This window comes from Lissotriton vulgaris, chromosome 5 (genome assembly GCF_964263255.1).
Source record: "Lissotriton vulgaris chromosome 5, aLisVul1.2, whole genome shotgun sequence".
Classification (NCBI taxonomy): domain Eukaryota; kingdom Metazoa; phylum Chordata; class Amphibia; order Caudata; family Salamandridae; genus Lissotriton; species Lissotriton vulgaris.
The window spans coordinates 1593672370-1593690293 of NC_141693.1; the positions used below are offsets into that span (position 1 = coordinate 1593672370).

General features: G+C 46.8%; 1 protein-coding gene across 1 annotated transcript in view; it reads left to right on the plus strand.

Moving 5' to 3' along the window:
- The window catches only part of ZFHX2 (zinc finger homeobox 2), a 545334-nt gene that overhangs the window by 184404 nt on the left and 343006 nt on the right, over window positions 1-17924 (plus strand). The window contains exons 2-3 of the mRNA XM_086923724.1: window positions 13265-15926; window positions 16198-16727. Of these exons, the coding sequence (XP_086779850.1) occupies window positions 13313-15926; window positions 16198-16727 (3144 nt within the window). The 5' untranslated portion in view covers window positions 13265-13312. The remainder of the gene's footprint in view (window positions 1-13264; window positions 15927-16197; window positions 16728-17924) is intronic.

A 17924-nucleotide genomic window follows, 5' to 3' on the forward strand; every position in this document is an offset into this window, starting at 1 on the left:
ATGCTTCAACCCACCACAGAGATGTTTAAGCAGCCCATAAAATCAAGGCTCTATAAGAAATAGCACAGTTTATAAAAATACAAACCATAACCTACTGACCGCTCTTACGCATGTTCCACCAGAATCTCTAGGGGTGCATACGGCCAGAAAAAGGGCTAACTCACAAAGTATTTGAGATGCTCCTCCTACTGGCAAAGAACGCAAAATATTTAACACTGCCGGTAAGCTTGTAACACCGCAGGCAGCGAACCACATGAGGATCGCAAATTCTGTAAGCTTCCTCTCCAGATATAACTGGGCACAATGGGATGAGATACAGGAATTACTTCAACTTCTTCCTGACCAATACAAGCAAAGAGGCTCAGAATTAGTAGAAGAGGGGAGGGTTATATCTAATGCCACAATAAAATGTACCTTAGATGCAGCAAATACCAGCACAAGAGAGGCCAACACCAGCATTATTATTAGGTGCCACACTTTGCTAAGAGTATCAGGCATTAATCCTGATGTCCAGCAATACCTCCTCAACTTACTCTTTGATGGGGAAAACCTATCTGAAGCTAGTCCCCAAGCAACAACCTAGGCATGGGGTATACTCACTCTATGTCCTCATTCTAAAGAAGGTTGGCACCTTATGGCCTATACTAGATCTCAGGCCCCTCATCAAATACATCCGGTTGGAGCACTTCCACATGGTAACACTCCAAGAAGTCCTACCACTGTTGCAGCAAGGAGACTTAATGACAGGCATAGACTTCAAAGACAACTACTTTCACTCAACAGTACATCCAACCCATCGATGCTATGTACGCTTTGAAGTAAATGGCCAAAATCATCAATTCAAAGTGTTGGCATTTGGAGTGAATACTGCACCAATAGTATTCACATAATGTCTCTCAGTAGTAGCTGCTCATCTCAGAAGGGGGCCGCACACGTGTTCCCATACTTAGACGATTGGCTGATCAACAATTGTTTGATCAAGAGTGCAAACAAACACAACGTCTGCAAGACACTCAGAAGGTAATCCACCTTCTACACAAGCTGGGCTTCACGCTCAATGCTACAAAATCTCACCTCCAACCTATATAAGTGCATCCGTTCCTTGGCGCAACACTAGAATCACAGCAAAACCTTATCCCAGTCTTGCTAGAGTACAACATTTCCACCTTGCTTTGCATCTTTTTCAACAACATCATCATGCCAGTAAAAACAGTGATGAACCTTTGAGGTCTGATGGTCCCATGTATCTCTATAGCACCACACACACAATTGAGTTAGCACCCTCTACAACAATGCCACCAATCACAATTGACCTACAAGATCCAAATGTTGTTAGGGCCAACGACCCATCGCTCTCTGCAGTGGTGGAACAGCAGCAATCTGTTAGAGGGTTGGCCCTTCAAAGACCTTGTTCTGCAAGTAAATATTACACCAGACACATTCTTTCATGGTTTAGGGGTACATGTGCATGATCTCACAGTGCGCTGCCAGTAGTCCTCAATGTCTCCACATCAATTATCTAGAGATTCTTGCTCTCAAAGATTTTCAACAACACCCTATCCATGAGGTGGTTCTAGTCTGCACCGACAACATGACAGGCAAGTACGACATTCAGAAAAATAATAATAATAATAATAATAATAATACTGAGTTTTATAGGGCGCAACAGCTACCTCCGTAGGAAGTGTCCCGGCGCTGGCATGGGCAGTGAGAGTCATAGTGCAAGAGAGAAGAGATTTATTGCGTGAAAAGCCATGTTTTCAATAGGCTTCTGAAGCAAGGTTCAGAGGGTGCTTGTTGGATTTCCTGTGGCAAGGTGTTCCATAGCCGTGCCGTACTTACGGAAAAAGTTCTTCCAAACAAGGATGCATACAGCTCCATCGCATAGAGGAGTGCAAATGGCACTGGGCCATACGTCACTACATCCACCTCCTATCAGAATACCTACCAGGGGTGGAGAGTTACTTCACAGATATGCTCAACAGAATGCAGCGGGAGGTACAGAAGTGGGAAATCGATACAACACTGCTCCACTCATACCTCCAACGGTTGGGAACTTCAGAGATAGACCTCTTGGCCACTCATCAGAGCGTGAAATGTTAAGAATTTGCCTCCAGGTTTCCTCACCCAGAATCGAAAGGCAATGCTCTATAGATCAGCTGGTCAGGTATATTTTCTTACGCTTTTCCTCCTCTCCCACCCATTCCTTACGTGGTTCAGAAGCTCACACAAACACCCCTCACACTAATTCTAATAGCCCCAACATGGGCTCGATATGCATGCTTTACAACCCCATTACAACTGTCTGTTCTGCCACACAGAAGCTGCCCATCTGGCCACGGCTTCTAACTCAGGACCAGTAAGGGTCATACACCCCAACTCCAAATAACTAAATTTAGCGATCTGGCTCATGAAGTCTTAGAATTTGGGTACCTCAATCTTCCACAACAATGTATGAACATACTAAAACAAGCTCGCAGGCCTACCACATGAGCATGTTACGCTGCTAAATGGAAGAGTTTTGTGCATTATTGTTTAGCAAAACAAATCCAGCCGCTATCCTCTATGGTACAAGACATTATTTGCTACTGTTAGAAATGGGGTCTCTAGTTGGCAATGGTTTGCACCTTTGTCCAAATAGGGATCCTTGCTTTTAGTCAGGTAAAGGGGAATACACTCCTAAAATAACCCTTGCTCACCCCCTTGGTAGCTTGGCACGACTTGTAGTGACTCTCTGAATTGTCAACGGCAATTACAGGGTAGAATACATTGGGGATCACCTGCTCTTCAGACACCAGCCAACAACTGACAGCTGTCACACTGGCTCCGGTGTCTCTCAGGGCCTCCACCCTATGGCCATTGATGGTCACCGACTGCCTGTACTTCTTAGTGTTATCAGGCAGTTGAGTCCTATGGACCATCTCACTGTCTCCTAAAGAGACTAGGGACATCTCTGCGGGACCACACCCACCTTGGCCACCCAACTCCTTTCCCAGGGGTACACTGGCCACCTGTCGGGGTGGTGCACCAGTGGGTGCAGTGGTAACTGTTTTTGGGACACTTAGGATCTCCCCTGAAGTGACCCTCCTGACCACAGCTAAACCAGATTTTGTGACCCTTCTGCCCAGGCTTACCTAGCTGGACCCATGGTTTCTTCTCAGTGGGAGGCTGGGAACTCTTCCCTTGGGAATTACTTTGGGGCCCTTTCGGGAACTCCTTCGGGTTACCCTTGTCCCCCCCACTCTTATGCTGGGGACCCTGCCCACCTTTGACGAAGTCTCCTACATGACCCTTGTGGACCATGGTACTGACCCAGCGGTCTGCCACATCAACAACCTTCCTGGGCTCAGTCAGCTTACTGTCAATCAAGTGTTGGCATAGCTCTGGAAAATAATTACTCGACAAGTGCTCCCATGCAATCAAATTGTAGAGCGTATTAAAATCATTTACTTTGCTACCCTTCACCTAACCATCCAGGGCTCTGCAAAATAAAGTCACATACTCCACCCAGGTACTAGACTCCAGCTTCCTGCAATTTCTAAATTTCTGCTGATAAAGCTCTGGGGTCAACCCATACCTGGTCTTTAAGGCTTCCTTCATGGGGGCATAGGACGTCTGATCCTCCTTGGGCAGGTCTAACAAGGTGTCCCTCGCTTCACTGACAAAGCGGCTCCACAACCCTGCTCCCCAGTCTTTCTCAGGGACTCTATGGGACATCATGGCTACCTCATAAACCTTAAACCACTGCCCAGTGTTCTCATGCTTCATAAATTCCTTAATGATATCCTTGGGAATATATACTTTACTTTCCACAGGCACTGATGGTGTGCTACCACCAGAGGAACAGACTTCTAAACTTTTTGCTTTCAGATCCAACTCCCTCAACCTTCTTTCATGCTCTAAAAACATCTTTTTTTCCTGTAGGGCTAATTTCTTGCTCTGAAATGCCAAATCCTTATCCTCCTTCCCCTGCTAAAGCATTGTGAGATCCAATTCATGCATCTTGTCCTCCAGCTCTTCTGGAGACGGGCCCTTAAAAGAAACACTGCTGCCCATCCAGGAAGGTGCTTCCCCCAGTCAGGCCCAATTGGCCCCTCCAGCTGCCCATCCACATTTTCTCCCTCCATTATAGGCTCTTCAGGATCACCACTAGCATTCCTAGATACCAACCAGGACCTCAGCGCCTTTTGGTATTCCTCTTTCTTGGTGAGGCCTCTCCTGGAGATTTTGAATTTCCTAAAACAGTTCTATGGTGTGGCACAATGTAGATATAAATCCTCTCTTCTTCAAAATCTAAATCCATAGATGCATTGGATGCTGGTGTACTCATGGTAAGTATTGGCAGTTCTCAAAAAACAGTCCCAAAAAAACTCTACCAAAATTAATGTGGTTGCGTAATGGTCTGCACTCACTAGTAGTGTACACCAATCACTGTATGTAAGACACAAATGCAAGTCCAAATCCCACCTCTACCACCAATGTTTGAAATGGGGGTCTCTAGTTGGCAATGGTTTACACCTTTGTCCAAATAGGGACCCTTGCTGCTAGTCAGGGAAAGGGGATACACTCCTAATATAACCCCTGCTCACCCCCTTAGTAGCTTGGCACCAGCAGACAGGCTTATCTCAGAGGCAGTGTGTAAAGACCTACCCTATTTTCAACTAGCAGGTCTTGCAAACACATCCATTAGGTTACAAATAGCAGCATGTGCTGCATACACGCAAAACAGCCAAAACATTTCTTTTAGATTCCGGTTATTAAAGCCTTTATCTGGGATTAAAAAGAGTCATTCCTCCATCCGTCCCACCTGCACCAGCCTGGAACCTTAATATAGTTCTCACAAGGCTTGCGGGTCCTCCTTTTGAACCACTTCATTCATGCGATATACAGTTCCTGACATGGAAGGTAGCTTTCCTAGTGGCTATACCAACTCTCTGACGCATAAGTGAACTTCAAGTGCTCACTCTAGAAGAACCTTTTTTCCAAATCCATCCAGATAAATTCATACTAAGAGCAAACCCCAAATTCCTCCCTAAAGTAGTTTAATCTTTTCATGTAAACCAAACCATTGAGCTCCCAGTCTTCGTTCCAAAACCCTACTCTGTGGCAGGAAGAGCTCTACACACACTAGATATTAAAAGAGCAGTCATATACTACATTGACCGGACAAAACCATTGCGTAAAACTCATGTTTTGTAGCTTTTTCAGACCCTCAAAAGGGCTCACCAATATCTAAAGCAGGAATTGCATGGTGCATATTAAAATGCATACAAACTTGCTCCCACAAAGCGAACCAATTGCTACCTGCAGCTCCAAAAGCAGTCTATACGTTAAAAAGGAGCCGCAATGGCTTTCATAGGAAATATTCCACTCATTGATGTCTGTAAGGCAGCTACAAGAAATAACACATATACATTCACAAAACAATATTGTGTTGATGTCTTAGCTAACCAACCAGGGAAAGTAGGTTAAACTGTATTACAAACACTTTCTCAAACATCTACGTCAACCACTAGCTAGCCACCGCATTAGGGGAACACTTCTTTACATTCATTGCTAAGCATATGTATCTGCTGCCAACACATGCTACGAACGGAGCATGTTACATACCCTGTAAGCATATATTTGTAGCATGTGGTACCATATATTCACATGCACCCACCCTCCTCCCCGGAAGTTACTGGCTGACATTCATACTACTCTACTTAAACTTATCAAACTTTAACCTGCATGCTCATCTTTACTATCTCTCTGTTGCTCCTATCCTAAGCTACCCTGATGAGTTGAAAACAATCTAACAAAGAAACTGTTGATCATGCGCAATACAGACTATAGGAGGACCCACTTTACCTCATGACTCGAAAGATTTCTTTAAAGAAAAACAAGTTGCAAACATCCGAGTTCAAAACTAGATGGCAGGACAATGCTAAGCATATGAATCTATGGCACTGCATGCAACAAATAGATGCTTACAGGGTAAGTAACATGTTCCATTTAACACTAACCTAAATCATATGGGACAGTTGTGGTTAAATGTGGGTAGGAGACTGCAAAAATTAAAAGAATCAACCCTTTTATTAGTTTAGACTTCTGTAGGAATGACCAATTTATTGTCAATAAAGGTTCAGTTTACCCTCGAGTGACATCCTTGCTATGCCTTCTTCTAGTAGCATATTGTCTGGGTTGTAGTAGCAGTTGGGCCCAGCGGATACTGACAGTGGTAACATGTCAAGTAATAGTACCTACATACTTGTCATTATCTGGAATCTGACAGTGTGCTAAGTTAAGGTCCAAATGCAGTGGGCCAAGAAGAAGCAAAGTAATTTTGACCATGACAGTCTCCAAGTCACTGTTTTTTTCCGGCGTTAGATGTCAAAGCTTCCAAAGCCAAGATTCTCTTAACACTACAAGCCTATGGTTGTCTGATCTTTAGGGTGGAATATCTGCCACCCAGCACTCAACTCCACAAATAAGTGGCTTATAGATCCAGGTAACACCACAGTGATGTATTTTCAGTGGCAGAGTGTAGCACTAGGGCTTGGATCTCTGAGGCTGCTGAACTCCCAAGATAATGCTGAAAAGGTGTCACAGACCCCAAAAGGTGAGAAGTGAGCAAAAAAAGCTTAAACTTAATTTGCTGACTTGTCACAAGTATCCTTCCCAGAGGAGCAATTAACAGCCATAATGTGGGGAGGTCTACTAAACACACTACTCTTTTTTTTTTTTTTTTTAAACTTTATTTTTGTTGGCGAAGAAAATAAAGAGGCACAAATTATGCAAGTGACAAGTCAGTTAACACAGACGGACCAGGAAGGTCAGCTCCAAAAAGGAGGTACACAGCCAGGTGCGGCCCACATCCCGGGGGCAGGGCGGCACCTCGTGAAACCTGCAAGACCATGAAGGGATTCGCCTTTGTGCTCCCAGAATCCCCTGATCAATATCAATACCTTCGCCAATTTTCTTGTATGGTGCTATACCAATCCAAACAAAAACATAACAAGAACAAGAACCCCATGAATGGCATTTGTGGCATTGATGCAATCACAGAAGGAGAGGTAGGCAAGGGCCTACTACAAAGTGGTCCTCATAGTAGAATGTGGTCGATGGTAAACACAATAACAAACAAGTGTACGCAACAAGGAATATCGGCATGACTCAGGGGACTGCTACACCACCTCAAGACCCTGCACCCGGGGATCCCCCCCCACCATCATCAGACTCCGAGGAAGCGGAGGAAAACAGCTCCGCGCTAGTAGCGTCCGAGTCATCCTCCTCCATCCCCTCGATGCACATGGCCCTCCAAGCGAGTAAGTCATCCTGAAGTTTCCAATCCCTTCGTGTGCTCTGCATATGAGTCTCCTCCGCTAGGGCCCATTCCCTAGCGTCCCGTAACCAGCTAGAAATTTCAGGCGCCCTCTGTCCCATCCAAGTAATGGCCACCCGCCTTCTCGCCAGAACCAACAGGAGTTGCAGTAATTTGTAGGACAGACCCCTCTTCCTGGGTTTGGGCACCAGCGCCAGCAGACAGTGAAGCGGTTCCAGTTGGATCGCAAGGTGTGTAATCCGGGTAATGTGTGCCACCACCTCCACCCAAAAATCATGTACTAAGGGGCATTCCCAGGCCAGGTGAAGGAATCCCGCCCGTTCAGCACTACACCTCGGGCAATTATGGCTCCTGTCCGAAGAGATACGGTGGAGGGAGGCAGGCGTCATATATGTGCGATGGAGAAAGTTAAAATGTATCAATTTGAAACGCGCATTACAAGAGACTTTACGAGTCAACATTCCTATCCGCTTCCTCTGGGCTGGATCCAATTAAACACACTACTCTTTATATCAGAATCAAGAGATGTTCTGAAAATGACAAGGACTTGGAAAAATCCAAAGTGAAACTGATGTGCTCTATCTTCAACATGCACAACATTATGCAGGAAGCAATTTAGATTCATGCTACCCAGTCATTTTGAAGTGTATCTTTTTGAGGACACCACTTAAGAGAGAAATGTTAATATGTAAGATTTGCCAGTGACTACAACGGGGATCAGCTGTCTATAAATGTGGTCAAATTGAAATCCATTGCTAGGTGGATACATTTCAGTCGATATGCAAAAAGCCTCTGGGTGTTAAATAGGGGGATTGGCAGAACCCGATATGGCCTGTAGCTACACACCTCGCATTCACACTTTTGGCTCAGATGGCCCTTGTGCATCACTTCTGGCTTGCACAGTAGTCAGGCATGCTTTACTTTTTCCTTTAGCCGGGAAGGTGGATAAGGCTTTTGTAGGAAAGTAGGATCTGCTTCTATGGTTACCCCCACATTTTGCCTGGTGTAATGCTGTTTCTGACTAGTCTGACTGGGAGCCTGCTAATTAGGACCAGAGTCTATGTGCTTTCTCCCCTAAATTGGTATGGTCACTACTTGGGTACATCCCAGATTGGACACTGGTGTACCCTTATCAGTCCCTAGTATATGATACTGAGGTGCATACGGCATAGGTACACTTGGATTTACCCATGGGCTGAAACATGTATTATCACACCCATGAGGGACCACTCAAACTGTAATTACAGGCCTGCCATTGCAGCCTGTGTAAGCTTGTGCCAGCACCACCTACGAAAGATATAGGTTTCCCTCTATCTAAGGTCACTGCACTTAAAACCTATAAGTCACCCCTAAAGCCGACCTTTCAATCCTGAAGGCAGGGTGCTCAGTTTTAAGTGTGAGGATATCCCTGCATGAGCAGGACATGCCTATAGCCTTTGGAGTCCATTCACCCGGGCTGTAAGTCCATCAGCCATTACGATACATAGAGTGGCCATGCGTCATTACGCGATGACCATCTCTAAACTGGCTGTAACGAACCCTATCATGTTTGGTATCAAACATTTTGGAATCATGCACTCACACCGTAAACGGTGTGGAAGGTATGATTCCATGCACTGTTAAGCTGCTCTGGGAGGCCCTCAGTGATCCCGGTACCAGTCTTCTAGACCCAGACAGCACAACATGGCTTTTGCCGACCAGAGACATGATTCTGCCCTCCTGCTGCTGAGCCAAGCTTGAGCAGGGGAAGGCAGAACAATAGGCATCCTGTCCCAGGGAGGTGTGTCCACCTCCTAGACAGGGTTTAGTGTATTGGGGTCAAGTGGGAGCGCTTGCCAGTGCCACTCAGTCTGCTTGAAGGGCACATTTGGTGCCCTCCTTGCATAGTTCAGTTCAAACCAGCTCAGGGAGTCGTTGGCTCCCGCTTTGGCGCAAAACCGGTCAAAGGATATGGGAGTAACCTCCCCAGTGTCCGACCCCGTCCCCTGGGAAGGAAACCTGAATCGTCCCTTTCCTTAGGGTACTTAAAGGCTTACCTTCAAATGGGTCCCAGGATTCATCCTGGGACAAGATTAATTTCAAGACACCACTTCTTCTTCTACCATCTGGGCACTCTTACCTTCGCTCTGGGCATCATGGCTGCAACTGGGAAGACTCCTGCTGCTCCTGATCTTCTCACCCTGATCGTCTGCTGCAACGTCCGTGCCTGTGCTCCATACAGGAACCTTCCAAGGCCTGTGGGCATCCAAGACACCTGAAGGAATCTCCATTGAAGTGAAGGAGTCACTTTCCTGCATCTGCAGGCACTGCAACTAAGCTGACTGGTCTGCTGATCCTGGGCTCCCACGGACTCTAAAAGGCTCAGCAGCACAGGTTGTGGTTCTTCACATAGTCGAGTCCTTTCCTCTCACCAAGTTTGAGGCCAGTATCCTTCATCGGAGCCGCAGGAACCAAATCCCTGTGCACCGCGCCAACTTGCAGTTGCAAAGGCTTGTCAGCATCCTTCCACCAAGATCTTCGTCCTCACCACATCACTTGCCCCGTGGGCCTGCATCTTTGGTGAGCTGCTCGAGGTCCTCTTGCGACTCCAGTGCCTCCGGCCTGTGGGTCCTCCTGAGGTTCTCCTTTGATTTTCGCAGGCTCTCCTGATTGCTCCAGGCCTGTCCTGACTCCCCTGCTTGTGGTGTCACCTGGACCTTGCTGGCTCCGACACTGTACCTTCTTCACTTTCCACGTGGGTTGCAGTTGCAAAGGCTTGTTTGTGCTTCAGATGGACACCATCAACTCTCCTGCAACACTTGACTTTGGTGGGTATTCGTCTTCTGTAGTGTAGTTCCTATCTTCCCAATAGGCTCTGCACATTGGAATAACATAAACGGTAGTTTAGACGTAGGACTGAGGTCGACTAGGTCTCTACTGAATATGTTAGACTTAATAAGGTATGCCAGCTACATCAGAGGTCACTAGAAACTTTCTCGAATGAACAGGGAGGAGTTAACTTCCCTGATTAGACAAGAAGGGATTAGTTTCTGACAACCGCATAAACATGACAACTTTGCTCCCTCCAGAATAAGGAGTATATCTCCAGAGTCGTGTGAAAACAATAGATAGCTATTTCACTCAGTCAATCGTGCATGCTTGGTTTCACCAGAGTGCAGAGAAATAGAGAGACAGGCGTTTTCAATAAAAGGTGTTATTTTATTGAGCAGTCTTCCTTCTCATGCAAGAGAAATGAATTGCCACAATTGCAATACTTATCATAAAGTAAAGTGCATACAGTAAAAGGACTATTATGAAATAATACTGTAAAAGCATTGATATGGTTTCTGAGCCATATGATACTTAAAACGGATAGAATATATACAATACATACAATGATAAAAGTTGACTAAACGTACTCAACTGGTGCTTCTAAAATACGCCTAGCCCGGTGTAACTAACCTAAGCCTAGTACGTGGGAAGGAGTAAGTGAGCTGCAGTTTAAGTTAAGTTGGTTTTGCCAAGAATCTGAATCAAGAATTCTCTAAGGATCTAATCAGCTCCGTACCTTGGTTTTAGAATGAAGTAGGTCTTGTATCTCGTACTCAGGACTCGATCTCCCAGCAACCCGCAAGGGTGACTGGAAAAACTGGAGCTGGATTTTCTCGGCAGGAGAAAAGACAGCGTCTCTCTCAGTGCGTCAATGGGAGGGTCGGCTTCCTTCGGCACTCGCATCGGCTGGGCTTTGGGTAAGTAGATAGCCGCTCTGCTCCAAACCACCGTGTGCTGCTTAAGGGGCCGGCGCCGGGACGCTCCGTTGCTGGGGCAGCTGTTTGCGCTTAACAAATTATATAACATATAACAAGGCAAATGCTGGTATATTTATACCTGGAAGGTGCTGTGTTTGATGTAAGGTTGGACATAAGACGTCACTAAGAACTGTCACTAAGAACTGTCAGTTCTTTCAGGACTCTCAGGAGTTCTAGGACAAATCAAAACAAAAGCTGGGGGAATTCCCGGGCTGCTGGAGGTTTGGTTTGTTTAAAGAACGCGTTATACTTTCTAGGAGTCTAGGGAAGCAGCCTTGCCGTATTTGTACTGCATTGGCTATGACTAAATATGGATATGATTATTATGCCTTCATAAGGATATGATTTGTTATAACCACATAAAGGCATAAATCGGGAATATTTAATTAGGGTCCTAGATACGTTCACAACACTTCCGGGCCGCCTGTTCCCTTCCAAGTGGCATAGACTCTGTCACCTCTGCTTGCAGTTACTTCTCATCCTGAATCCACCTTTGGGTTCCACCGGACACTTTCACCTTCCCTAGTAGCAACATCTTTCTGAAGTCCTCTTTTGAGTTTGACTTCGGTTTCTGACTCCACTTCACACCTATCCGTGGTATAGGTATCCTGGTTCCTAGGGTATCCATGGGTCAGGTGGCTCTCCAACCTTCTGTCTTCCATGGGGTTTCTTCAGGGTCCACTGTGAAGGGTCAATCTTCTTAAAAATTGCAACAACGACGTACCCATTGACTAATATTGAGCCCGCAATCGTGTTCTCATTCTGCACACGGCCTCCGTGGGGTTACAGGTTACTTACCTCAGGTGGTTCCTTGGTTCCCCGTGTGTTTTCTTGGGTCCCCTGACCTTCAACGTCTTCTGGATATAGTCTTGACTCGAGTTGTGGTGCGCATACCACTATTTTAGTATATGATTTATTCTCCCCCTGGTGACCACTGTGTATTTCGTGCTACTTACCTGTTTCTATTGAACATTATTGTGCCTATTGTGTATATCTCCAGCTAGGAGATATCCGTATGTGTTCGTGAGTGTTTTATAATAAATACATATGTTTATAAATACACTGTGTGTTCTTTTCACTTAATCTATATCTGTAAGATTATGTCCTGGTAGATCAAGCTGCTTTACACTCCTTCTGGACTAAGCCTGAAGGCTGCTCACCACAGCTACCACTTACAGAGCTTTTTAAGGTTGTCTAAGGCCACTAAAATCACCATAAGGGTTGTCTGGATTGCTGCAGAGTGTCAACTTACGTTAGTGTGCATCATATACCAAGCCAGCTTCACATAGAAATTATGCAAAGTACAAAAAATGTAGCTTAGTGGGATTCAAACTGGTTGACCATAAAGACGACAGCAGCATCACTAGTTAACCAAATGTTGCCACCTGAGGTCCATTTACTGCTATCACCACCCTACTGCTGCTTAGTGGCAAATCAGCAAGGTGTGCTCTACGGCCAGAGCCAGCAAAAGCACCAATAAGTTTTTTTTGGTGGGGACAACAATAGCACGCTGTTTCAAGGCACATTTCAAATTCACACAGGCCAGAAATCAGCACTAGCCTTGGTGTTTGTTGTCAATTTAATCTACAGTAGACAGTAAAACTAAAAGGTTAGAGCAAGAAGGCCACAGTTGATGGACTAGTTTACGTTAGGGTCCTATTTGGAATGTTAAGTCAAAATTTAGAAGGCTCATGGGCGTGAGAAAGAAAATCAGAATGGGACTTACACTGTGTACGAAGGTACGCTGGGTTCTGCTGCTCTTGCAGTGTGTGAGAGAGAAGGTTAGACTAGGTTTTGCAGTGTTGCGAATGGAGCTCTTGATACCACCTTCTTCACTGAGGGAAGGTTTAAGTGATTCATGCAGCATGGGGTTAAGATTAGGATGACTGTTGCTAGGTGAAGTGGTTTGGAAATATGGTAAGGAATGTTGGGAAGGATCTTGTGTTTTCAGTCAGCCTTTGGATGTTTATTGCATTGTTGAGAGAAGGATCGCAAGATTGTACATTGTGGATAAATACTGCACTATTTAAGTGAAATTTTGGAAGTCTTCAATGCAACAGAGCGCTTGCTCTGTGGAAGTTCAGGCTTGTATGGATCTTGCACCATCACGGAGATTTTCTGACTGTTTTCTTGTCTCCTCCTTTCTCTCCAGTTCCTGGCAACCAAGTTGAAATGAGTTCCCCATGCCGGACTTCCCACCATGAACTCTCTTGAAACCCTGACTGCTGCTGGGCAGGATGAAAGGCTTCTTCACTCTTGGTCCAAAGATCCAGCCTCGCACCTGTGTGAAACTGTCACCAAAGATACCCCAGAACAGCTTCTCTCACTCTTTTCTGCCTCCTCCTCCTCCTCCCTCTCGGTTGCTGACTGCTTGGCAGTGGGCAACACTGACACTATGAGGCCCTCGATGGAGCTCTGCCCAGCTCACCCAGGCCCAGAGGCCACTAGCTTGCTGGACCGAAAGTGCAGCATAGGCTTGGCCCCAAGCCCCAAAGAGGGCCTTGGGGGGGTGCAGAAAGGAGACGAAGAAGGCAACGATGAAGACGAGAATGAAAGGGACCTCGAGGGACACGTGTTTTTCACCCCGGATGGCTCTGCTTACCTCCTCTGTGGCTCTGACATCCAAGATGGAGCCCTATCGCTGGGCCTCTCCAACCAACTATTTCTACCAAAGGGCAACCCTTGTATTTCTGCAGCTGGGGACCCGCTTAGTACCTCTGACCTCGCAACTTCCCAGACTCCCATAAGCAGTTTTCACATTACAAGTACCTACCAAGGATTAATCTTGAACCAAATATTCCAGAATACCTCATCTGGGACGGGGGTCCAACCCCCTTTCCATAGTTACCATGTGATGAATGCCCAGTGTCGCCGTGCAGCAAACTACCTAAGGGAACATACCACAGCCAAAAAACAAGACAAATCCAAAGAAAACCTAGAAGGATTGGAGGAGGAGGGCAACAGGGAAAGAGAAATGGTGGGAAGCGGCGAAAGTACAACTGCTGGACCACAGAACAAACAAAACCAGCCACTTTTATGGATCTGCCTGTTGTGCAAGCGTTCATTTCGCCATGGTAGCCGACTGGCTGTGCATGCTACTGCCATACATGGGGCAGACGTGGCTGGGGACGAGTATGAGATCCTGGCAATGGGGAAAACATCTGCTATCCTGCACAGCATCGAACATGGGAAGGGAACTCTCATAAGCTTTCTTGAACCAAAAACGGACTATGGTAGCGGCAATGGCCCTCTGTTCTCTAGCCAAGCCCAAAAGCTGCCAGACCACACCGAAAACCTCAAAGATGTAGCGACAGGAATGTTTAGCAATCTGGTGAATGTAACCCCAGAGGGAGCCAAAGTGGGGACGCCTGAAAGTGATAGTGTAACAAGAGGCCTGGCCCCCAACTCCATCTCTGGCTTGGTGCCAAACATGCAAGCTGATGGGATGCATTGTGGGCTTCAGCCCAGTCTTCCAACCGTGGATGACCTAAACAAGGGAGGGTTAAAGCCCCCCAGGAATGCCAAGACTCCAAGCTGCCACCGCCTCAGTCCGGGGGTTTTTGCCAGCCCAGCAATGGAGTCCTCTCTTGACCTGACTCCCTGGAGCCCCAAAGCGTTGTGCGACCCAACTCAAGCCAAAGATTTAGCGGTTGGCCCAGAGGATGGTGATGAGGAGGAGTTGGGCTGGTGCCTGGCAGAGGATGCCGGCAGCCAGGAGACAAAGGCAGAACAGGAGACCAAGGAATGTGCCAGCACAGCCACCTTTGGGCACTCCCATGACATACAGCGTCTACTTCCAAACCAAAGCCTTTGTGGGTGTGCAGCTCTACCAGTGCTGACCAACTCTTGTCCAAAGGAAGACTCTCCTATCCACTCGACCTCCCTTGATGCCCACAGTGGCGAAGTAGAGGACCAAAGCAACGAAAACACCTCTGTCGAGGAACATGATGACCATGCCCTGGCCTACAGTCCACCTATGGCCGAAAAAACCTCAGCCCCCCTGTCAAGCTTTAGCGTCTTAACCAATGATGACTACGGCCCAAACACGGGGCCCAGTCCATTCCAAAGTATGTCTCTCTCCAACCACATGTCTTTGTTACACTCCCGCAATTCCTGCAAGACGTTAAAGTGTCCAAAGTGCAACTGGCACTACAAGTACCAACAGACACTTGACGTTCATATGAAGGAGAAGCATCCAGAGAGCAACAGTCACTGTGTCTACTGCAACCTGGGTCAACAGCATCCGCGCCTAGCCCGGGGTGAGAGCTACAATTGTGGCTATAAGCCCTACCGGTGTGAGGCCTGCAACTACTCCACCACCACCAAGGGCAATCTCAGCATCCACATGCAGTCTGACAAGCATTTAGCCAACCTGCAGGCTTTTCAAAGCCCTGGTGCTAGTGCTGCTGCCCTGCCTACCACCAGCAGTGGTAGCAGCACTACTGCAAGTGTCCCTGTTGGCGGGACCTTTAGCGGGAGGAGTTCCAGCCCACCTGAACTCAGCCTACCCTCCCCTCAAGACAAGCAGCCCAAACAGAAGGCATCTTGGCACTGCAAGGTGTGCAACTATGAGACCAATATATCGCGCAACTTGCGCATCCACATGACTAGCGAGAAGCATATGCAGAACATGCTGCTAGTACACCAAGGCATGCCTATGGGACTTTCGGGCATGATGCAGCCCGGAGCTGACCTCTGCCAATTTTACAGCCCACAGCCTCTCCGTCAAGAACAGCCAGTAGATCACCAGCTTCTGCTCAATGGGTTCCAACTCACTGCTGCCACTGGCCGGAAACTAGCTACCGGATTTCCATGTAAGTCTGCTTATTTTCCCATTGTTCCTGCCACAGTGCACAGTTTGTGAGTCACTGCACCTTTTGATGTTAATATGCATCGTTCTAACTCATTTACTAAGTTCATGTATGTGTCACTTTATCTGAAATACACCATCATTCCTGCTGCTTTATGAGTCCCTGTATCCTTGTTGTTAGTAAGCATCATTCCAATCCATCGCTGCTGTGTGTGTGTGACTTTAACTGAAATCACTGTACATTTGTTTTATATTGTCTTCCTCCTCTGTCTCAGCTTCCTGTGGCTTATCCCTGGATACCAGGTTGAACCTTGGTCAGGTGCATGGCAGCTCGACCATCAACACCCTGTCACAGGATGCGCCTTCATCCTCTGCAGATGATCCTACCCTTAAAGTCTTCCGCTGCATGGTGTGCTATACCTTCACAACAGACAACCTGGAACTGCTACTGTACCATGCCAGCCTGACCCGCAGTCTGCCCGAGTCTGACTGGAAGGAGGTGGCGGGCGATGTCCACCGCTGCAAACTCTGCTCCTATGGCACCCAGCTGAAGGCTAACTTCCAGCTGCATCTGAAAACAGACAAGCATTCGCAGAAGTACCAACTGGTGGCCCACTTACGTGAGGGTGGTGTGCCAGCAGCTTCAGCCAGTGCTGCAGCCACCGAGCTGCAGCTTGGCAGCTTCAATCAGGCACCGCCCTTACACCTTCGCTGTAATCTGTGTGACTTTGAGTCCAACGGCAAGGAGAAGATGAGGCTGCATGCACGTGGCGGTGGTCACGGGGAGAACTTCCAGGTCTACAAGGTAAGGGCCGTCAGCCGTGGCCTAGCCCCGCTCCCTGCCACCCCATCCATTCCATGTGATCACCACATCTCAGCATCTCGCAGCCTGCTCCCATCACCCAGGAGGAAGATGGATGTATAAGAGGACTACTGGGAAAGCCAGTGTTGCAAGGTATGGCTAACTACCAACAACCTCCCTCAACCTTCTGCACCCCTTCCATTCTATCCTAGAATGAACAGCTGTTCCTTCCTTCCATTCCATCCATTCATTCTGAACTACGTACGGTGAGCCTGAGGAGAGTCTCCACTCTGTCAAGGTAAGGAGAACTACCCACGACCAGGGTCAAAACACTAAGCATCCAGACGAGGCAAAATTATCAAAAGGGGTACTCCTATGCTTTCAAGGTAAGGTCTGTCACTCATATCATAACTCAACTTTCCCATATTCTTCATTATTAGTCTATTAGCAAAGTAATGGCTCGTCACTTTCTTGAACACATCAAATGAAAGCAAGAATGGAGGATCGTTGGCAAAAATTCCAACGTTATAAGGTAAGGGGGACCATACTTGACATCGTTCCTCTCCTTCACCGTCCTTCAATTCCATTCAAGCTCCATCTTTACACATTCCCAAAAATTGAGAAATTGGAGACGGTGGCTATTGAGGTAACTTCTAGTTTATGGACTAAAGGTTGCAAACTATGACCCAAAGAAATTTGGTTTGTGTTCTTCGATTGCCTTTGATTGCAATGTGTCCTTTTTCATCTACTGTAGTGGAATGTTGTAGTTGGCCACTCCCAGTTCTTGCCTTCCATTTATCTCTATTCCACAACACCAATATAGCAAGAAGACCTAGATGAGCATGCAATGGTTATGGAGGAAAATTCCTACCTTGCCAGGAAAAGACATCCCTCATGACTTCACGTAACAATCCCTTCTCCTCCCATTTGGGATTACACCAGCCTGTCTTTACTGTTTTGCAACCATTTACAAAATAAATAGAGAAGCATAAGAAATGCTGATAGGTCCATGACTCTCTTCCGAGTTTGGTGGCTTTACATTCCTAGCAGCTCTGCACTTTGTCCGACTGCAAAATAAATTTTGAAAAGAGTCCCGATTCAAAAGGTAAGAGCTTCCATCCATGGTCTCACGCAACTCTTGCTAGCCCCTTCAGATCAACTCGATCGCACCTTAGCATTTCTTTCACCAACTGACCCATA